The 24,371-nt window shown below is 38.5% G+C and overlaps 1 protein-coding gene across 4 annotated transcripts in view; it reads right to left on the reverse strand.

Moving 5' to 3' along the window:
* LOC124794933 (rho GTPase-activating protein 19) overlaps positions 1-24,371 on the reverse strand; it is a 140,591-nt gene that overhangs the window by 39,748 nt on the left and 76,472 nt on the right. For 3 of the 4 annotated variants that reach the window (XR_007016629.1, XM_047258647.1, XM_047258646.1), the window contains exons 5-7: positions 22,657-22,871; positions 12,623-12,781; positions 1,659-1,919 (exon numbers count right to left, since the gene is read on the reverse strand). Coding sequence is in view for 3 of the 4 variants with exons in the window: in XM_047258647.1 (XP_047114603.1) it covers positions 1,659-1,919; positions 12,623-12,781; positions 22,657-22,871 (635 nt within the window). In the remaining variant the exon portion in view is untranslated. The remainder of the gene's footprint in view (positions 1-1,658; positions 1,920-12,622; positions 12,782-22,656; positions 22,872-24,371) is intronic. The other variant, XM_047258648.1, reaches the window with a different exon arrangement.

Raw genomic sequence — 24,371 nt, forward strand, 5'->3', positions numbered from 1 at the left:
ACTATATGCTGGCACAATTTTGTCACTATGTACTGGAATGGACTGAAGCATCTATGATATTGCATTGGCTCCCTTTACCCAGAAACAGCAAATATCTTAGATTGCACTGTCTACATGAAAAAAATTCATGTGCTGATTGGAAGTTTGCAGGTTTTAGTTAGTTATCCTCCCCTACAGCACTGCCCTCGTACACATTACAATGTCACTCTACTGTTGAGTGATACAGAACACAAATGCCAATTCATTGTCACCAATGAATGCAAACATAAAATCTTCACTTCCACATACAGGAAAGACTCTGAACAGGACGCACATTGCAATTGGAAAAGGGGAGGGGAGGGGAGGGCAGTTAGAGCACTAGGTGTTTAACTTCCTTCAGATAAGTTCACATGTCATTCCTTAGCAGGACACTGCACAATCATGTATGATGATAAATATAATCCTCTTGAAGAGTAACCAAGCCCTCTCTTACAGTGCTTTCACATTCGATCATCATCTTCACCATCAAACATGTTTATGATAGTGTTGGTTAGCAACTTGTTTGGTTCTTGCAATTCTCCAGCAAGCAATGTCAATATTCTAGGAACTCTTACTCAAACAGCATGGAGAAAGATTCCCTAGAACATACCCTGGACTTCTATTGGTGGACATCCTTCAACACAGACTGACATGTTTTGATCAGAACGCTACTGAAAAATGCCTCTATTAATCTAAATAATATGGCAAAGCAAGGAAAGTAAACACCACTCACAGATTGGGTCTTAGGCCTGCTCTGACTGGCTGGCTGCTGCCTTACAGGGCAGAGTGAGATGCGATCTACAATCGTGGGATTTGTAATCAGCATCTTGTCAACCCCTCCAGCCATTATTGCCACCAGATAAGTCCTGATTATGCCACTTCTTATCTATGCAGCTCCTCATTTGGTACCACAAGGGCTGAGATGTCCCCATACCAGACCTCACTACCTCAGGAAAAGTCTGAAGAGGTACTGGCAATCATACCCAGGTTCTTCCATGCTGAAGACAGAGACACTAAGCATTCAGCTAAAGGTGATCAACAAAAATGGCTAAATACAAAATTCTTCTTGTAAAAATGACAAGCTGCTGTTGCTGCCAACTGTCGTATATGCATAGCATCACATCACCATCACCCCTCTTACAATGTCACCACATAGGCATTTAATCACAGAAGCACCCTGTCTATTCTATTAGAAACTCAGCAGGTCTCACGAGGATAAACACAACACACCTATCCCAACAGTGGCAATGCCTGTTTAAGCTTCTCAAGAGGACATTTTGTTTCAATATTTGCCAAAACTTGTTAAAACAGTGGAAATGTTACTGCTAGGTATTTAGTGTTAGCCTTCAAATAATGACAACAATGTAGTAATGAACAGCAGTCTATTTATACAACATACAACAGTGAAGCACTTGGAGTACCACCAATCATTATTGGGTAATCATCACAAAAGTAAACATGGAATGCAGGATGTCAAGAGGGGAGGAAGGGGGGGGGGGGGGGGGGGTGGGGGGGAGAGAGAGAGAGAGAGAGAGAGAGAGAGAGAGAGAGAGAGAGAGAGAGAGAGAACAATTTATGTGCAAAAATATGATCTCAGAGTTACTGTTACAACAAAACCAATTTGATTAAAAATGACATACCTTAATAGAATCACCCAAACTACGGCTTCGGCCGTGTGGTTTGAAACGTAACGGTGTACCATGACCATTTTCTCGATTAAACTGTTTCACAAGACGTCGTTTGTGTTGAGACTCTGGCAGTGTCTGAATGTGGGCATAGAGTTGGGCCAGAGCTACCTCAGTAGGATCTCCCACCTGTTTATGAACTTCTGCCGAGCGTTCACGATCGACAAATGAGAACACTGTACTTGCTGTTAAACCATCAGTGCTTACTCTACATACCTGTAAATAGATAAAGATAACTATTTAAGGAACCTTACTTTTCAGTCAAGATAAATGAGATGATGACCTAAGAACACACAGGATACGTGGAACGTCTCATTTAACTTTTTAAATAGTGTGTGATGTATTAGATTTTTAGCTTGTGGTGTGTAACAAGAGAAAACAAGTTGTGTCAGAACCACCAATTTTTGGTTTTAACAGCACAGAACTTTCTAAGGCATGATCTTAATGAAGGAAATAACCTTTTGCATTTACCCCTGTCAGTTATGTGCATAGCTACAGCTCAAAGTGAAATATGAATCATATTGAAATCTTCTATTTTTATTAACAAACAACTCCTGTCCCCTGTCCCACGCACATCTACTTAACTCATCTTGCACTCACACCATGTTCCCCACGTCTACCCTTCCTGTGTTCTGGCATCCCATCCCAATCATCGCCCCCATATCACTCTCATGACAGGACACACTACGAATTTACTGGTGCCGGTGCCTGTTGTATTCCTATTCTGTGCACCTGTTTCCTCCTTTCAAGCCATTAGTGACCCTTTCCTCAACCTTCCCACCCTTACCCTCCACACCACCTTTCTTCCCCTCTTCCATTCTACCAGTCAAAACCTGACCCCATTCAAGCTGGAGAACTGCAGTCCCAGCATTGTACATTCAGACAGTGTTATACTGGAGCCAAGGTAGCCCCTGAGGGCCGATAACCTATATAATACCACAGAGGACGAGGTTGTCTATACCCAAGGCGTACCCAAAAGCACCATGGTAAACACCGGCTATTTACATACAAGATAATGGAAAAAGACATGCCAAGCACTACTTCCTGCAGGGGGAGCTCGAGCCATGGCCTGCAGGAAGTATCACTACGCCAAAACCTCATTGGCTGGAGACAGCTATTTAGGGGCTAGAACCAGGCCCGAAGTTCAGCTCACGCCGGATGCCGACCTCGTGTACTGCGACCATTGAAGATTATGTCTTCGTCTCGGAATTGGACTGTTACTCATGTGTGAGTGTGTTACCAAGAACCTTTGTGGAAACTTAGAAGTGAACTTTTGTTTGCCTCAATTAGTAAAGTTTTTTCATTATTGTTACCTTTCGTTTGTATGTTCAGTCATCAACATTGTGAACTTACATCAATAAAAGTGTTTGTGAAACATTGCGAATTGTCAGTCACAACAGCCGGCACAATGTAACTGTACAGGTTTTGTGAAAACACACAAAGCACAGTCAGTATACCTTCGCACAACTGGGAAATGTCATGCATGTGCCCATTTCTGAACACAGTATGTGATTTAACGCAAATTGTTCCCAGTTTAAATATGGAATATGATTATCACTATCCCACTGGCAATCTATTCTTGACAGTAAGAACTCCACTATAAATCGAACTTCTACAAAAGAATACATCGTATCTTGGATGTTTCCTTTTTTTACCCCACGCGTTATTGACTACTCTAATGCTTTGTGTCATGGATCAAACAGTAAGGAATAAATTTAAAAAAGGAAGTTTAGCATCAGACCAGATATAGAGGATGTCCCAAGTAAAACTGGTACACCTCATGTACTGGTTAATCACCTCTACACTCCGTTCATCACAAAGATAAACCTGATGTAAACAAACAAAAATGCGCTGATTGGTCAGCAGCCGTAGCACACATACACCAGTGTTGTTACGCTCCTGAAAGTAGGTCCTTATTATATATATCTTACTGCTGTGTTACTGTAAAAGATAATTTATCATCATCTACTGTATTAACAACCATCTACGTTTTTCTTAGTCATGCACTAGCTATGTATTTTGTATTTCCAAAATCGTGTACAGTCGCAGTGTGTGTACTGTTGTGCACTGATTGTCGTGCTGTTAATACATAGTGTGAAAATGACCAAGGCTGCTTCTGCCTCCGTCGTGAAACGTGCATGGAACACGATTAAAAAGTGGTGAGAAACAGATTGTTCTGAATGTTTTTAACAAGTTTACAGAAAAGTATCTGTAGCTAGTGATATGGCAGATTGCAGAAGTGACTTCTGAATTTACTGGTATCTCAGTGTCAAGTGTTCTGAGTGTGTGGAAAGAAAAACAGAATACCGGCAAACTTTCCACACCAGGGAAGATGTGGAAACATCAATCATATGTCTTGCAAAAGAGTGATGATTTTGTGAAAAGTGCTATGCAATCAAAGGTGCACGCATTTTTCCTCAGAAACTAGGCACGAAGCACCCACAATAGATAAGGCACTTAAACTGGTAAATGACAATGATGACTTGCCCAGTTTTAAAAGGACAACTTTTTAAAAACTAATGCGAGGCATTGGTTCCCAGTTTGAAAAAAAATTAGTATAGTACCAGACAGAGATGATATTTCTTTGTGGAGGAGGCATTATCTTCATGAGATTCATGAATTTAGATGTGAGAAACATAATATTTATTACCTTGATGAGACTTGCGTTAATGTGGGACATGTCAGACAAAAAGTATGGGCTGGAAACAGTTACTGATAAGAGGCAATATTTTGTTGCAGGTCTGTTACAAATGATAAAAAACCCGATGGGAAAAGGAATTATTATGCATATAGGTAACAACTGTGGTTTTGTGGAAGGTGGTGATTTAATTTTTGAATCTAAGAAAACAGGGGACTATCACAAAGAAATTAATGGTGAAGTACTTCTTAAGTAGTTTAGAGATGTTCTGCCCAAATTAGAGCCCTCCAGCATTCTTGTAATGGACAACGCATCTTATCAAGGCGTCCATTTCTTTTACAGATCTCAAATAGTGTTGATCACGGGGAATTTCCTAGCAGGAGACTTTGCTTGAAACATTCCTTTACATTTCTTGATGAAGTGTGTCTTTATGTAACTCTCGACAATGTGTTTTTATGTAACACTCGACAATGTAAATTTTTGTTTTAATGCAAACTCCCCTGTTTCTGTAACAACTCAACAAATATGAGCTTCTCACAACAACTGATGCATGAACACATAGCTGCACTCAACTTTCCGATAAAATGTAATGTAACCACCTTTTGAGACGATGTCCTTCCTTCTCCTTGAAGTTTGTCAGTTTCTTGTCTTAGCCTCTTGCCAGTGAACAGAATTATGACTGTTATTGTACTGGCTTAGCTTATTGACTGTACAGTGTATGACAGGTCAAGTACTGAAAACAATGTACATCAATAATACAATAAGTTCTCAGACTGAACAATGAATACCACCTTCTGTGTTCATAGCTGTTGTATGCAACTTGCTCCGAACTGGCAATGGAGTCCTTACTGGCTTGCATTCAGTCATGTAAAAACTTCTCTGATATAACCACTCTGATATAATGTAATTACGTCAATAGATTGATTTAATTCAATGGCCAGATAACATCTTACAGCACCATGAGCCACGATGTGAAATCTCATCAATAAACCATTCTTGATTTGTTTTGTCCTTTCTTTGTCTGCTGAAGCAATTGTAGTGTCATCTACATAAATGAGTAGGAAAACTGGAAGTTTCTTACGTTGTTTATAAACACACAGATTTGAATCTGTAGACTGCAATATAATTGATTTTAAGGTTGCATTCAACTTAAAATGGCTCTTCTAAATTTGTGAACTTTATCACAGAATTTTGGTGTTTGGAGCATGTCATTTGCCTTCTTGACTATATGATTATCTTTCTCTTCATTTTTCATCTTTAGACCAAGAATATGACCAGTGAATTTTTACTGTGTTAATTACACCACTGTGAAATGCAGTGGTGATTTCCAGCTGCAAGACAAGCAATTCAGATTTGACTAACAGAGCCTTGGGTAGCCTAAATGATTTGTCAATTATTGCAAATATTTCCACAAAGTCAACTCCAGGCCAATGATTGAATCCTCATGCAGCCATTCTCGGTTATCTTCTCAGTGAAGATATATCACTTCTGAATTTATTCCTCAAAACAGTCCTACAGTCAATTACCCTTTAATTTGTTGATTTGTCTACAATGGCCCCAGATATCACTTTTCAATAACGACCTGATATAATCATATATAGCTTCATAACACTCTCGATGATCTGGTCCACACAATGCATCACTGTCACTGACCTTTGTCGCATTTGCAATGAAGTCAGTATCATGATGGAAATATCAGATAAGTGTTTGGCACAAACTCTTGAGCAGGTGTGATGCTTGAAGAATTATTGTCTTCACAATTTAACAAGTCATTGTAGGGACTAAATTCTTGGCCTGTATTGATTGGAAGTCAGTCTCCTTCAGAGGTTCATTGCCTGATGATGTCTCTGATTCAGTGTTTGTATCATTATTGAAATCTCCTCCAATGGAATTCACGCTGATGCCTTGTCTTTGGTGGTGATGTCATTCAGCTTCATTAAATTTCTCATCAGCTTGTTTGGGCTAGAAACTGATCGAAGGACATCACATTTCAACATGTGAATCCTGTTATCTCTTGATACCTATGCACAGTATGAATAGCCAACAAAAATCCCTTCAGCACCAATCACACCTTTTTTTTCCCAGTACAACGTCCTTTTGACCAAATGTATGAATCAGAATGATGGAAATCCATCAGACAATCTTTGTATCCACAGTATCAAGGGTGGGCATAAATTGGTAATTAGATCCTTCTACTGTACACCAGACTCATATCCTGATGTAATCAAAAACTTAGAGAGAGAATCTCAATTCACTTGTACATAAGTTCTCCAATTGTTTTGTAATCATAGATGAAGAATTTAATCATCCAATTAACTGAGAAAATTACATTTTTGTTAGTGCTGGGCATGATAAGATATGCTATGAAACAGTACTAAATGTCTTCTCTGGAAACTATCTAGAACAGATAGTTCAGAACCCCATTCATGATGGAAATATATTAGATCTAATGACAGACCTGATCTCTTTGAGGATGTCCACAGTGAAATTGGTACTAAGTGACCATGATGTGGTTGTAACAACAATGATTACCAAAGTACAACAAGCAACTAAAACAAGCAGAAAGATATTTTCAGTAAACTATATAAAAAATCAGTAGCATCGTATCTGAATGACGAACATGAAACCTTTAGCACATTGCAGGAGCATGTGGAGGAATTATGGCTCCAGTTTAAGAGGACAGTTGACCATGCAGTGGATAGATAAGCCCAGTAGAGCAGTTCATAAAGGGAGGGAACTACGATAGTATACAGTCACTGTAAAGACACTTCTCAAGAAACAGTGATAACTGCATATTTGACACAAAAATAATGCATATGGCTATAGAGAGAGAGAGAGAGAGAGAGAGAGAGAGAGATGTTGAATGAAACACATTTCCCTGTAAAGAGAGCAATGGTGAACCCTTTAATGACTACTGTAGCACAATATTGTCAAATAATCTCCCCCAAAGGCCAAAGAAATAAAGAAATTCTGGTCATGTGTACAGACTGTTATTGGCACCAAAGTTAGTGTCCAGTATGTCGCAAATGAGACAGGAACTGAAATTGAGGGTAGTAAAGCAAACTCTGAAATACTTAACTCCATTTTCAAATGCTCCTTTACAAAGGGAAACCCAGGAGAACTGCCCCAGTTTCATCCTCATACCATTGAAAAGATGACTGAAATCAGTATTAGTGTCAGCAGTGTTGAAAACCAGATGAAATCGTTAAATCTAAACAAAGCTCCAAGACCCGATCAAAACTCTATATATTCTAAACCAGTATTTCAGCTGAGATAGCCCCTCTTCAGTCTATAATCTATCATAGATTGCTCGTACAGAAAACTGTGCCCAGTAGTTGGAAGAAAGCACAGGTCACAACAGTCTACAAGATGGCTAGTAGAAGTGATCCACAAAACTACTTCCAATATCCTTGACAATCAATTTTCCGTTGAATCTTAGAACATATTCTGAGCTCTAACATAATGAACAGATAACCACGTCCACACCAACCAGCATGGATTCCAAAAATGTTGGCAATGTGAAACAACTCTCACTTTTATCACATGACATGCTGAAAGCTTTGGAGCAAGGCAATCAGGTAGATGCAGTATTTCTTGATTTCTGAAAGGCATTTGACTCGGTACCACACCTTCATTTGTTGACAAAAGTTTGATCATATCGGGTATCACGTGAAATTAGTGACTGGATGGAAGACTTTTTGGTAGGGAGGACACAGCATGTTATCTTGGATGGAGAGTCAGCATTAGATGAAGTAACTTTTGGTGTGGCCCAGGTGTGTTAAGACCCTTGCTGTTCATGTTGTGTATCAGTGACTCTGTGGACAGACAGTTTGCAGATGATGCAGTTATCTACAATGAAGTACTGTCTGAAAGAGTCTGTACAAATATTCAGTCAGATTTTAATAAGATTTCAACATGGTGCAGAGACTGGCAACTTGCTTTAAATGTTCAGAAATGTAAAATTGTATACGTCACAAAATGAAAAATGTAGTATTTCATGACTATAATATCAATGAGTCACAGTGAGAATCAGCCAACTCATACAAATGCCTGGATATAGCACTTTGTAGGGATATGAAATGAAACGATCACTAGGCGCAGTTGTGGGTAAAGCAGATGGTAGACTTTGGTTGACTGGTAAAATACTGGGGAAGTGCAATCAGTCTACAAGGAAGATTGCTTAAGAATCACTTGTACAACCCATTTTAGAATACGAACATATACAGAGGGGGGCGGCATGAATGGCCTTAGGTTTGTTTGGCCCATGGGAAACTGTTAAAGCGACGCTGAATAAAATGGACTGGCAGACTCTTGAAGATAGACATTAACTATCCCGAAAATGTCTACTAACAAAGTTTTAAGAACCAGGTTCAAATGATGATTCTACGAATATGCTACAACCCCTTATGTTTTGTTCGCATAGGGATCTTGAGAACAAGATTAGAACAATTACAGCATTCACAGAGTCTCTCTAACCATCATTCTTTCCCACCCTGTATGTGAATGGTTCAGGAAGAAACCCTAATAACAGGTACAATCAGACATACCCTTGCCATGCATTTCATAGTGGTTTGCAGAGTATGGGTGTAGATGAAGATGTAAAGCAACAATTTTGGATGTAGTTAGTTGTGTTGGTGGTTTCGACCTTGACTCAAGCAGCATATAATGGGCTGCTTTGACCAATGAGCAGCCCTTTTCTTCAGCAACGCCATTTTAATGGTGTATGGAACTGTTAGTGTATTCCTGCCATCCTGGGGAAGGAGTCCAGTCTTTTATTGCAGTACTCCTTTGTCTGACTCAAAGAATTTAATTTTATGACTACTCTGATTTTCAGATAGGTTTTTGAAATCAACAAATCTGTTGAGAACTTCCTCATTATGTTGAAGGAAATAGACTTGACACCATCTAGAGTGGTCATCTATGAAAATCACAAAAAAATGTTGTGCCACCTTGAAGTGTCTGTCTCCTTGACCCACAGACATCAGAGTAGATAAACTCCAGAAGTTTGAGTTACCTTCTCGTTTGGTAACAGGAATGGACACACTTTTTCCTTCAAGACCCTTAGTGATCTATAGAGATTGACATCACTGATTTTCAAACCTGCCATATTCTCTTTTTTTGGTCATTTTGATCATATCGTGCAAGTTCAAGGGGCCTAATCAACCATGCCACGTTAACATATCATATTTTTGTAACTTTCAGCTTGGCAACGACACACTTCATTGGCCCATTTTCTTGTAAATAAAACAAGTTTCAACTCTGTTTGCAGTCACTTTGGTTTTACCGTTAGTATCTTGTGTAACTGCAAGTGCTGTTTTTCAAATGTCACGGTGCGACTGTCGTCCACAATCTTTGCCAATGAAATGTGATTGGTTCCGAGTTCTGGCACATATAAAGAGTTTTTCAGCATTATGCAGTTGGTGCCACTACCTTCGCTTATGATACATATGTTACCTTTAGCTATTACTGGCGTGGCATTTGTCTGCAAGCATTAAATTCACATGCGTTTCTGTTGTGTGAATTTTCGTTAATTGCACGTGTGTGATGTGCAACCACTGACTATGCACTAACTAATATTGAAACCACCAAACTAGAGAGAGGGCTCATTCACAGAAGAACAACACTGAGTTTGTTGAGTCTTTGCAACTTGCACACTTAGTTTCTTCTTGAAAAACTCTTATCTTCTTTGTGTCCCCTCTTATTACAAAAGCTGCATTTGTATGATGATTTTTCCTTTCTTGTTTTAGTTTTGATTTTTGTTCCAATGTGTCACTGTCACTCATAGCAACTTCTTGGCTTGTTCATGAAACATTGATCCAATTTAATGAACATTATGGCACACTCATTTTCACTGCCTTTCTGAATTTTTGCGTTTTTCTTCCAACATTTTTACTTTTAAAATCTCGACATCTGGTAGACTGTCATGGGCTTCAAAAGGTGTAGACATCTTGAAGATTGTAGTGCAGAATTATTGACAACTGATCACCCTTTGCTTGTAACTTGTCAAGAACACTGAAGAATTCAGTGCTATATTGTGTCACATCATAGCTATGTTGCATTTTGTAAAGAGTGAGGCATTTGAGCGGTGTTGCTTCGCAAGCAAGTCCTTTGGACTCCTAGATTTAAGCCACACCTGATGTGATACACAGTTCCCTACTTGCTTCAGCTCATGGGACTGATGCATAAAATTCAAGCATGCTTTTCCTTTTCCGTCTGCTGCTGACCATGCTTCGTATGCAGCTTCTGCAGCAGCCAGCACTTCACCTTCACCAGTCACTACAGGTTGCTATAGGTCGATAGGCAGAAACTGCCAAATTGTCCAGTCTTTTGCCAACAACTGCATCTATATTAACACTGCAAATAACCGTGAAGTGCACGGCAGAGGGTACATCCCATAGTACCAGTCATTACGGTTTCTTCTCGTTCTGTTTGTATATGGCACAAAGGAAGAATGATTGATTGAATGCCTCTGTGTATGCTGTAGGTATTCTAATATTGTTCTCATGATATGTATGAGGTTGTTGTAGGTTCATGGAGCCAACATTTAAAACTGCTCCTTGAAACTGCATTAGCAGACTTTCTCAGGAGAGTTTACGTGTATTTTCAAGAGACTACCAGTTCAGTTTATTCAGCATCACTGCAACACTCTCCCGTGTGTCAGACAAGCCTGTCACCATTCGTGCTGCCCTTTTCTGTATATGTTCAATATCCCCTGTTAGTCCTATTTGGTACAGGTCTCACACACTTGAGTGATATTCTAGAATGAGATGCACAACTGATTTTTAAGTAAATTCCTTTGGAGATTGAGTGCACTTCCTCAATATTCTAGTAATCAACCAAGGCTACCACCTGCCTTACCCATGACCAAGCCTATGTTGTTATTCCGTTTCATCTCCCTACAAACGGTTACATCCAGATATTTGTACAAGTTGGCTGATTCCAACTGACTCACTGATATTATAGTCATAGAATATTTTTTTGTGACATGCACAATTTTACATTTCTAAACATTTAGAGCAAGTTGCCAATCTCTGCACCACTTTGAAATCTTATAAAGATCTGACTGAATATTTATGCAGTCTCATTGATTCAGCACTTCATTACAGACAACTGCATCATCTGCAAACAGTCTGAGGTTACTATTAATATTATCTGCAAAGTCATTAATATACAACATGAACAAGAGTCCTAACACGCTTCCCTGGGGCACACCTGAAGTTACTTTTACATCTAATGATGACTCTCCATCCAAGGTAACACACTGTGACCTCTCTGCCATAAAGTAGTCAATCCAGTCACAGATTTCAGTTGATACACCATATGATCAAAATTTTTACAAGTGTAGGTGTAAAATTATAAAGAATGTAGCAACCAGTCGCCGAAACATAATTTATTTATCTTGTTACAAATCAATTTTGACTGATATCAGTCATTATCAGTGCATTTTTCTAACCGATACATGCCATAAGTAGAAGTACTATCCTTGGAAGATTTCTATTATGAAGCCAAGGACAGTACTTCTACTTATGGCATGTATCATTTAGAATAATGTACCAATGATGGCTGATATCAGTCGAAATATACTTGCAACAAGATGGATAAATTACGTTTCCACAACTGGTCGTTACATTCTTTATAATTTTATATTCCACGGCCGCTGCACAGAAAGGGAACCTTATGGAGCCCAACATTCAAAAGTGTAGGTGTGGTACTGAGTCAAATGCTTTCCAGAAATCAATAAATGCTGCATCAATGGAACTTCAAAAAAGGATGTGCACAAATTTGAATTTGCTGACTGGAACATTTTCACTTAACCACAATTCCAGCTAATCCTATTTAGACAATCAATTCTCTACTGTACTTAATAAGCCAACAGAAATAATGTACATAACTCCCAAAAGTTGAGAGCCTTGAGTTCTCGAAAAATGGTTCAAATGGCTTTGAGCACTATGGGACTTAACTTCTGAGGTCATCAGTTCCCTACAACTTAGAACTACTTAAACCTAACTAACCTAAGGACATCACACACATCCATGCCCGAGGCAGGATTCGAACCTGCGACCGTAGGGGTCGCGCAGTTCCAGACTGTAGTGCCTAGAACCGCTCGGCCACTCTGGCCGATCTTGAGTTCTCTTCTTTAGTACATATTTACTAAAATAATAAACTGAAACAGTAATAATAAAAGTTTTTGATAAATTATGTACAAAATTTGTTCATTCAGACATTGGAGCACTTCGATACAACTGTGAAAAAAGATTAAGGAAAATGATATTTGTCGAACCTTCGGTGTTATTCTTGATTTATTATGCTCAATCCAGAAAGCACGAACATCTGTAGCCAATTTTGGTGGAATATTGAACAAGTTCTTTTCCTGCTTGATCATGAAAGCAATTACTCCACACATTTTCTGAGAATTGTCATGCAAAGCTTCTGGTGTCAGCTATAATAACAAACAACATGGAGTTAGATATTTTCACAATGACAACAGGCTGATCATTTACATGATTGTCTTACATTAACCCTAATCCATTATTATTATTATTATTATTATTATTATTTTGAGTTTTGTGTACAGTGATTTATAAACAAGTATGTTCAATAACACACACACACACACACACACACACACACACACACACACACACTACATTTTCAAAAATTATTCCTTGGAGTATCTACATACGCATCGATATTCTCCAAAGCATCTTAAGGAATGTAGAGAAAGTCATCATGTACCATCGTCACTTCCTCAGTTCCAACACCAGGCATGAGTAGCATGCAGAAAGAATGACTTTTGTTAATCCTCCGCATGAGCTTCAATCTCCTGTATTTTATCCTCATAATCTTTTTGTGGGAGAAAGCAAAAGACTGGGCAACTCTTTCAGGAATGTGCACTCTCGGAATTGTGACAAACTTCTCCACAATGTACGACACCTCTCTTGTCGCAACTGGCACTGGACTTACTAAGCAAACCAGAAATGAAAAGCAATGCTCTATTTGAATAAAGCTTCTTTATTCTCTCTATTAATTTTACCTGGTAAGGGCAATGTACTCAAGAACAATATTCAAGTGTCAGTTGAATGAGTTTTGTAAGTTCTCTCACAGGTGGACTATACTTATTGAGAATTCCTGCAATGAATCTGTCTGGCCTCTGTCTTTCCCATTTTTGTATCTGAAGATTTCTATCAGTTAAGAATGGCGTACTGTGTTCTGTTTGCAACAAACTCTTCAATCCAACTACAAAGCTAGTCTGATATCCTGTACACCTGCATTTGGCTCATCGGGTGACAGAGTAAACCTGTATTGAGTGCTTTCCACAAGTCAAGGAAATAGAGCCCTGCAAACATGTGGTTTATCCACATGGTCTGCACATGCCTGCTGTTTGAGAGAGCACAAATACACTTCGAGAATGTTGGCGGAACTTGACGAATATGACTGATGCTTCCTTGCCTAACAACATAAGCGAGTGAGCATTTGGATGCAGCCATGCGGATGTCACACACTTCTCCACAACCACGTGAATATCACGGGCTCACAGTAACTTCCACATCGGCCATGCATTTGCAGTGTGCAATGCATTTTGTTCACCACCAGAGTTGGACAACATTTCTTCAAATGATGAATGACACATACAGGTTCAAAATCAATATTTGTTACTCACGAATAACGAATAAAAATATTTACTGAAAACATTATTCACTTACATGCCATCTGTGAATGTAAAACATTGTGAAAATTAAATAAATTTGAAATCAAATGAGATTTATTGTTCCAATTCTTTGCCATTTATTAGATGTACTTTATGTTGCTTTTAAATGAGTTTTCAAAACAACTCTCTTTTTCAAACATCTCACCAGAAAGTTTATTTCATTTTCAAAGCTTTGTCATTACGACGCACTAGAGAAAATATGTTTTACTCATGTAAAGAGGATATCAGTATGATACATTTCCTGAAATTTTCTTTATTTCAGGACAGCGGTACAAGACTTTCAAATCACAATACCTTCATCAAAAACTGAGAAATCATCAATTCTGCTGTAATCTTCTTGCAAAATTAGTTGTAATTCAATCTTAGCTCCTCCATGCACATCACATTTAAAATAAAATTATCTTTTTATGATGCATCATCATTTGAAACTAGTGGCCTAATTCTTTCTTTTTTTTTTTTATATGTATGTGGTCTGTCGTAGGCTTCCCTTGGTCACAGGTAGCAATGCAGGTGAACTATTTATTTTTAAATCGTGGATGATAAGCAATTACTGCAGTTTGTGTAGATAGTTGGAAAAAGTATTTCCGCTGTCTCTTGGCACTTTCTCAATCAGAAACATTGCCAGTGTGCTGCAATATTATGAACACACATAGTGGACCAAAAATTGTTCCTATTCTAAAGGAAAGCTTACTCAGAGTTAATCCTAAAATATTTTCGAATGACCCAGGATGTTCAGCAGCATTCCACAAAAGTATTAGGAGACTTTACATTAAATGTTTGTCAATGCTAGTCATTAGTAACCACCAAGTTCTTGCTTGGTTTGCTCATTTTGTAGCATCATAAACATGAACGAATTACATAATTATATCAAGCAGACACCCACAACCAATAGTATTAACAACTTAAGGAAGGTGCTGCAGATTAAGAGTTTTTGTCAGCTGCATACTCACATTTGGGGCCTTAATTAGCGTATTCATGCACATTAGTAGAGGAAGGGAGAAGGTACCAACAGGTGCAGAGACAGTTGAATTGGACTCTGTAAGTAATGTAACTGCTAAGGTCATCCGCCCATTAATATTTTCATGTTGCACTTGTAAAGCAAGTAAAGCTCAACCTGAAGGTTGACCTTAACACTGTAGTGCTCTACTAGGCATAGTGGTGTGCCCTTTATGTTCTCCCACGTATGAACTGACTAATATAGCCAGTTGGAGTCGGACCTACATTTCATCATGCACTCCGAAACATAGTGCAACTTGAATTGGAATTTATGTCATTGTTAGGGGTGGAAGGAGTGATAAGTAACAGATAAAATTGTAGGACCAACAGGGGATTGAACCCCAAACTTTTAGTTTTGTAGCCTGGAACGTAACCCACTGAGCCATATTTCTGTAAAAATCATAGCTAAATTAGTTATGAAGCAGAAACTGCACTGAGCCAGGAGAATGAACAGCAGTTCTATAATTCTGTACAAGAAGCAAACAAGAACACCAGCATTCTAGATGATTTATTATTTAAACTATGAATACTTATTCACAATGAATATGAAAAGGATAGTTGCTACTCACCAAACAGCGGAGGTGTCGAGTCACAAATAGGCACAACAAAAAAAGACTGTCAGAAAGTGAGCTTTAGGCCAACAAGGCCTTCGCCAAAAATTCACTCACTCACTGTCTGTCTGTCTGTGTGTGACAAAGGCTCTGTTGGCCAAAAGCTCATTTTATGACAGTCTTCTTCTTGTGCCTATCTGCAACTCAGCATCTCCATTATATGGTGAGTAGCAATTATCCTTTTCATAACAACGTTACATTCAATCTTGGATTTTCCACTGTTTTATTCATCAATTGTTTTGCATCATTTACATCTTGCTGTGACCTGCAGAATGCAGCTGCCTCCATGTCAATATGATTGTTTCCCACAGCTTTGTACTTGTAAATGAAAATTTGTTTAATTTAACTTACACGATCTAAATTTTGCAGGCCTTCAGATCGAGATTTCACGTCTTATCACTCTCCAATCTTTATCATGGTTTCTTACTTCACCGACCTACTAGTACACCTCTTTATATTCCTCTTGTATTACATTTGTTGGCCTTTCTTATAGAAGTTTCTTTAATGAAAACTTAGTCAGCAGGTAAGTAACTGTGTCTTCATAGTAATAATTATTAATACAGGGTTATTACAAATGATTGAAGCGATTTCACAGCTCTACAATAACTTTATTATTTGAGATATTTTCACAATGCTTTGCACACACAAACAAAAACTCAAAAAGTTTTTTTAGGCATTCACAAATGTTCGATATGTGCCCCTTTAGTGATTCAGCAGACATCAAGCCGATAATCAAGTTCCTCCCACACTCGGCGCAGCACGTCCCCATCAATGAGTTCAAAAGCATCGTTGATGCGAGCTCGCAGTTCTGGCACGTTTCTTGGTAGAGGAGGTTTAAACACTGAATCTTTCACATAACCCCACAGAAAGAAATCGCATGGGGTTAAGTCGGGAGAGCGTGGAGGCCATGAAATGAATTGCTGATCATGATCTCCACCACGACCGATCCATCGGTTTTCCAATCTCCTGTTTAAGAAGTGCCGAACATCATGATGGAAGTGCGGTGGAGCATCATCCTGTTGAAAGATGAAAACAGCTCCCTGCTTGCTTTATTCGTCGACTTCCGCGGGCTATGCGTGAAACTTGCCCGCACGCGTTCAACCGTCTCTTCGCTCACTGCAGGCCGACCCGTTGATTTCCCCTTACAGAGGCATCCAGAAGCTTTAAACTGCGCATACCATCGCCGAATGGAGTTAGCAGTTGGTGGATCTTTGTTGAACTTCGTCCTGAAGTGTCGCTGCACTGTTATGACTGACTGATGTGAGTGCATTTCAAGCACAACATACGCTTTCTCGGCTCCTGTCGCCATTTTGTCTCACTGCACTCTCGAGCGCTCTGGTGGCAGAAACCTGAAGTGCGGCTTCAGCCGAACAAAACTTTATGAGTTTTTCTACGTATCTGTAGTGTGTCGTGACCATATGTCAATGAATGGAGCTACAGTGAATTTATGAAATCGCTTCAATCATTTGTAATAGCCCTGTATTAGCCCTACGCAATATTATTATGACAAACTAATGCTAACAGCTGCTCAGCATGGGAACGTCTTGCCATGACTGGAATGGAAATCACATGACTGGAATCAGCGTATCCTATTGGCCATAATGGACTAGTTCCTCTTTGCACTTATGTTGGGTGCTTCATGTCCATTGTACTGTGAACGGGATTGCCATCACTGCAAGAAAAGCTCAGAATACTGTTGTTGTGCTGTTCTTCCGTAACATTACATGAAACCATACACAAAGTAATTAACAACCAACTTTTCATCAGTAAACCTATCCATAGAGCTGTGTAACACTGTTAATTTACAACTAATATTGCCATGAAAACAAACCCACGAGAGAAAAGAGCAGTACTTAAAGCAAGCTTGAAAGCAGAGAGTAAAATGTATACTACTGTTGACAATAGCAAGTACTGTGAGCGAATACAAACTAGACGCACATACTGTCAACATCTGCACTGTTGTGCACCATTTTCAGTGAAATACGGAAACAAATATAATTGGGGCACGAGACCAAACAAAATGCTATAACTCTGTAATGAGGCCCAGGGACTCTGGAACCTGTATACGACTCAATGGACAAATTTTTATTTGAAAACTAGTTGTTTTTAAGTGTAGTTACATGGGTGAGACTAAAAAATAATGTGTTCATTAACATTAACACTAATCACATACACATATCCTATGAATCAACTCACTACTGATCATTTCGATAAGACAACTGTTCAAATGATGTACCGTACTTTACAGCTTATTAGACACTACAAACTGTGAACTGCACCTTCATTTTTAGGCAATTTTTAAAAAAGAACACTTTTACCATTTTTATTATTAGTTTGCACAGCCAGGCTAAAAAAATTCTTAGTTTACAAAACCTAATTGATGTTTAAAATCCTTGAAAATCATCATCTGAACTTCTTCTTCTTCTTCTTCTTCTTCTTCATCATCACTGTCCTCTTTATATATAAGATGTTTTTCACTGGAATCTACAGCGTTACTTATGCCGCAATTTTCGAAAAACTCAACAATAACGTCTTACCTCACCCTAGACTATGACTCTTATCCATTGACACTTGTTTGAGTGCAGGTTGTTTAAAAGCTCCGTTTGGGGTGAATTCATGTTGGGCTTCATCCATGATCCATTTGTTCCATTACTCCCTCACATACACTTTAAACGGTTTATTTATCGAGACATCAAGAGGCTGTAATTGTGAAGTTAAGTCCTCTGGGAATAACGGCAAAATCTGTATTTCCCAGTCTCAATTACTCTTTCAGAGAATTTTTCAAATGTGTACTAAGCTGATGTAGCACCAGAAGATAACTTCTTTAAGAAAGCACCATTCCTTCTCTCCCACCCTGTTAATCCATAATTTCACACCAGCTTCATCCATCCAACACTTGTCATGTATGCAAACACCACCACCTTGGTATATTTCAGAAGGTTCTGGCACTGTTTAGCACTTTAAAATGATCATTGGATTAAGTTTAGTTCCATCAGCATGACATGAAAGGAAAACAGTGTAGTGCATTTTTTCATGTCCACTTGTTTTTCTAGTTACAGTTTTAGCACCTTTCATGGCAATAGTTCTGTTACTCAGCATATCAAATGTAGGAGGAGTTTCATCCACGTTCGCTATTTCGCTTAGTTCCACACTGGTTTTCTTTCAATGTTGAATAATAAAGTGATGGAAAGATAGTATTCTCTCTTCATACTGTTGTGGCATTTTCTGAGAGATTTTGGTTTTCGTTCGTATGCCAAGTCCATGATGCTTCATGAACCTGCATTTGAATAATTTTTGTATTAACTCCAATGCCATTGTTATGGTGTCCTTGACTCCATTTCAATATGTCATCTTCTAGTTTTGGCCATTTTTGGATTCGGTACTATACTTACATAGTTAGTCTTCCTCAACTTTTTCAGTTCTTCATAGCAAGCCTGCGCAATCGCAAATGGTTTTTTTCTGTTGGATGGAGGGCTGAAAAGCCGCTCAGCTGCTCTGTTTCCATGTCCTTTTGCATATGCTATTACTTTCAGTTTATAGCCCACATAATATGAATACATTTTATTTTTATACATTACAAAACTAGCTACTAACAGAAATATTTTACTGTCACCAATAACATAAATCGCTTTCAATTCAAGTTCACTGGCACTGTAGACTGTAATGATGCATCATAGGTTAGACAGTGTTATGGGTTTTTGATGGCAGAGCAGGAGGTAAACAGTTAGCAAGTCTGTGGATCCTCGCAACTCTCATTTTTCGTATCAGTGCACAGCTGCTGCCAGTTGAATCCAATGTTACCCGATAGAGACAGGTTTCCCCCTGGCATCGAATATATGGCCATTTTTAAGACTGGCAGGAATCTTAAATCAAACACTGGATTTTTTATATTAATGTCGAGGATAAGATGCACTTGAATTTTGGAGGCAATTTTTTGAAGATAAATGTGTGTCTTATAGTGCTTAAAATACAGTATGAATATGTAACAAATGTACGACATTAAGCGCTTATTTTGCACAGGCTACCATTTGTAAATTCCCTGCTTGCACTACATAACTAGTATTTGCACTACTAGTTTAAACATTACTCACCTGACTTACGAATTTTATGTGTGACTACCATTTATGTACTTATTTGAAATAAACCTTTGGTTGAGTTCTAAACAACTTGGTTTAGGCAATGTAATTATTCTACAAGATCTGATTTAAATATTCCATTCTCATTTCAATTATCTATTTGTTAGATATTTCATTGTTTTTTATAAGTTTGTCTGTATTAATAGAAGGTTTGAGGAATCTTAGCTGTGTCAGGATTTGGACTTGAAAGTGACAGTGCATGGTCACCCCCTGTATAGTTCAGCAAGCAATGCAAAAGACTTAGCACACTGGAATTGAGTTTGCTCTTCTGGGAAAGTGATTGCGAGTGGAACTGCAATCCTTGCATTTAGTTTGAAACCAGAGCATTCCAATAGGTCCAGGAAACATTGCTGCAAAACTCCAGTCTTCACCAAATCAACGGGTTACATGTAGGCAGCAGGGATCATTCCTTTCAGTTTACAATTCGCTACAACCAGTGCACATAAGAGCTGCTTGCAGAGCTGCCTCCACATCTGGGCCGAGACTTTGTGGCAAGCATATAGAGTGGACACTGACCTTTCTTTGTAACCTGAGTAGACTCCATAAACCACCTAACGCTGGAGTTCCCAATGACCACCACAGACTCAATGCGATTGTCTGAACCTTTATGGAGTTCAGCTGCAGTCCAGACAGACCATGGATTCTGTACTGGCAAATATGTAGTCTTAGCAATGAGCAAGACCTTGTGTCTGATTTTAAGGCATAAAGGGACAGACACGAAGCTGGCACCCACTTTCGCCTTTCATCAAAAACTGTGAACCTGCCATTGTTTCCCATTCACCTGCAGATGAGTATGAACCACTCATATCAGCTGTATCACAAAGAGTAGGGACATTAAGGTTTTGAAGACAAGACTAGGGGCATCATAGGTGATACATCTAGTGTTGCAGGTACTTGAGTGCCACCTCAGTCCACTGCAGCAGTCTGAAACCTGTTGGCTATGGTCAATGCAGGTTCCAACAGGTCTCACTTCCTCATGCATCTCTTCACTAGAGGCACGCCCGTACCCATCTTTTACCTGTGTTCCATTATACAATACAAGATATTTTAAGTCTTGCTTCAGCTGCCAGATACTGTGGTTATTGTGTGTGTGTGTGTGGGGGGGGGGGGGGGTGTCCATTTTCAACTAAGGCCTTGTTGTCGAAAGTTCACTTTCTGACAATTTTTCTGTTGTGCCTATCTCCGACTCAGCATCTCCGCTAATGATGAGCAGCAACTATCCTTTTCATAATACTGTTTAGATGCTATAAAGTTTATTTCCATTAATGCCCACAACATCGTTTAGAGGCTAGCACAGTCTGAATAAGGGAAAATAATAATGCAGATGTGAACAATACATGAAATATATTACTAACTCAGGCAATAGAAAATACCATTTAGGTACTGCCACTACACACTCTGGCTACTACTACCCCAGTTAATCACCTCAAATGACATTTAAGGTCATCTAATACACAAACACTCTTAAAAAAATTAATAAACGCTGCTCAACAGATAAATAGATAGTGTCTTTACTTCCTCCTCACAGATGCACTTAAGAAAAGACTATACTAATTACTGTGTACAAGGTAGGTTCTGCTGTTCTTTCCTCTGCAAACTGAAGCACTTCAGGCTAGAAGAATATATTTGATTTTTCACAGGCTTCAGCAAGTGTCTAAAAGATTTTATTGCTGAATACCCCACTCCTTAAACTCCTTTCTCTCTCCCACTAATTCTGCATTAGAGATAATGTTCCACTTCTTCTTCTTCATCAAATGTATATTTGGAGAGCACTGCTTATTGCATTTCTTCAGACATCAAAGGAATTTATAGTACTTAGAGTGATAACTACACATTACTGTTGTTACAATTCTTTACATTTCAATGTAAAACTTCACTGTTAATTTTCCCACAGCAGATATACGATTACTTCATAACATACTTCAACAAACAACTGAATTTGAGAACTCAAATACACTTTAAAGACAAATATTTCTTAAACATGTTTAACTAAAAAGGACTCTTGCAGCAGTATTAATTTCCCCTTTTCAGCTGAAAGTTTTGAGTGCTGTAATTACCTAACCATCTAGACATTACCAGTCAAAATTAAACTTAAAAACGTAACTGTAAACTTCCTGGCTGCAGTTCTCATAATAGCTCCCCTCCCTCCTAAACACAAAAAGATTTTTAATATACAGGGTATAAACAATTACTATTTACAACACGTCATCTTATTTAAACACACACACACACACACACACACACACACACACACACACACACACACACTAATCTACACAGAATAAAAATAATGGAAATTCCTGGTTGGTAAAATACATAATATAAGTCAAAGGGAACCACTAACCTATAGAGGTCTGTGGTGTGGCACACAGAAACACATAATAGAAATCATTTAACACTAGCTTTTCAAGTTCGTGCTCTTTCTCTTGTAAGAGTACACACAATCAGCACACTCAATAGCTGCTGGTTGTGTTTGTATATGTGTGTGTACTCTGACTAGAAGAGCAAGAGTTTGAAAGCTAGTGTTAATTATCTTCTATTACGTGTTTCTGTAAGCCACGTACCAGACCTCTATAGATAAGTGGTTGTCTCCTTATCTTACATATACAGACTAAAACTTTTTTTATATTAATGGTGACAAATCTCAATAAGCTATCATCATCTGCAATTACAATGATAATATTTACAGAGAGATATTACAATATAACCAAAAGATAGAAACACTATAAATATAAGTCATGGTTTTACTTTGAATTTAATGTTTATTAAGCAGATGGCTCATTTGTCTTACATCATCTGCTAATTAACATTCATATATTAGTTGCATGCTCTCAGTAAAGTGAAATCACCACCATGTCACAACCTTTCTTGGGCAGATAAGATGTGGTGTGAACAGTGTTGCAAGGTTGTCTGCCGACATCTTATTTTTAGCCTCATGACAAGCTGTTTTATGCAGTAGCTGCAGCAGATCTCTCAGAAGCAAACGGTTTTCAACTGGTAACAGAAGAAGAAGTAGCTGAAGTGCTCTGAGTAAACGTTTCTCATTTCCACGTCCTGATGCTACCTCTTTACATAAATCTATAAAAATAAAAATAAACATTAATTACTGAAATAATAAATATGAACTTCAATCAAGGTTACTGTAGTATGTACCACATGCTGACATAATAACATCTGTAGTATCATAAACAGTTTAAAAAATGTCTATTTTGAGCTCCATTGTCTTGCTGTTGCAATATGTAACACCTGAAATATGCACGGCACAGTAAAATTGTTGCCACAGTCCTCAAAATGACCTAATGTCTGTAATATTCCTATTAGATCTTATAACATTGATAATTAGTCAATTACTCCCATACTCTTCTTGATCATGTTTAGCACTACAGCTGAGTTGACACTAATTTTAACGATTAATGAAAACCACTTTAGCTGTATTACTACTAATTTATTGTGTTTGTTTGGCTTTGTTCTTAGAACTTCTTCAGGTTAGCACTACTTGGCAACCTGTTAATCTAACTTTGGCTCAGAATGGGTAAATTAGGCTGCCACAGAAGTCTTTGGTCACTTACATAATAGCATCAAAAGTGACAGATTGCCATATACCATTTAAAAGAAAATTAAAAGAATTTCTTAATGGCAACTCCTCCTACTCATTAGACAAATTTTTGGATATAGTAAGTGGGTTAATTTCCCCAATGCCCACAAAAAAATTATTAAGTGTCATGTAATATTTTGTGTAATGTAATATCTTGTATGGACACCTTTTATTAACCTGACACGTTCCACATCATTACGAAGTGTCGTATTCATGATCTATGGAAAAAGTACTAATCTAATCTAACCCAACCTGAAAACCATCAGCTGCAGGCAACCATAGTAACGAGCAGATGTGCAGCAGCAGTTTCTCATCCAGTGGCGTGGCCGCTATGTGTACACAAAACATGAGAGTCATTATTTCATAGCTGCCCTAACAATGTTCTGTAAGTAATGTGGAACTTAAATTGGAGAGATTGTATTCAGTGCATCATTGAACAGATCTCTCAGTGTTCTCATGCTTCTGACATTCAAAAACAGGATCTTGAGGAACTTAAGATGGCGCATGATGATGATGATATTGGTTTCCAACTGGATTTCATTTTAACACTTTTTATTAGACTGAAAAATTCTGAATTATGCGAAAAAGTTATAACTTCCACAGTGTAACTGGGCCAGTCACTACCCCCAGCAAATGTAAAGCTATGCTGCTGCATTCTTGCACCATGTTTTACCTGGCATGACTTGCGTGCCAGCTAACACAAACCCTATTGCTGTTGCTCTGCTGCCTGTGCTGGCAGTTGGACTTAGCCCTATTGAGGACTTAGCCCTATTGAAGACCGTAATCACAGGTCAGAAAAAAATACGGCGAGGGAGGATGTGAAAGAAGTGGTTGACACTCCTGGACCCACTGAAAGCACCCTCAATGCAATTTCTGGCAAAACTCGCAGTATAAATTCAGTTGTAAATAATGGCAACACTGTCCTTACCACCAGAAGCTCCATTCGACATTCCAGGGATGAAACACAACCTAAAGAGTGGCAT

Source organism: Schistocerca piceifrons, chromosome 4 (assembly GCF_021461385.2).
Source record: "Schistocerca piceifrons isolate TAMUIC-IGC-003096 chromosome 4, iqSchPice1.1, whole genome shotgun sequence".
NCBI classification, from domain to species: Eukaryota; Metazoa; Arthropoda; class Insecta; order Orthoptera; family Acrididae; genus Schistocerca; species Schistocerca piceifrons.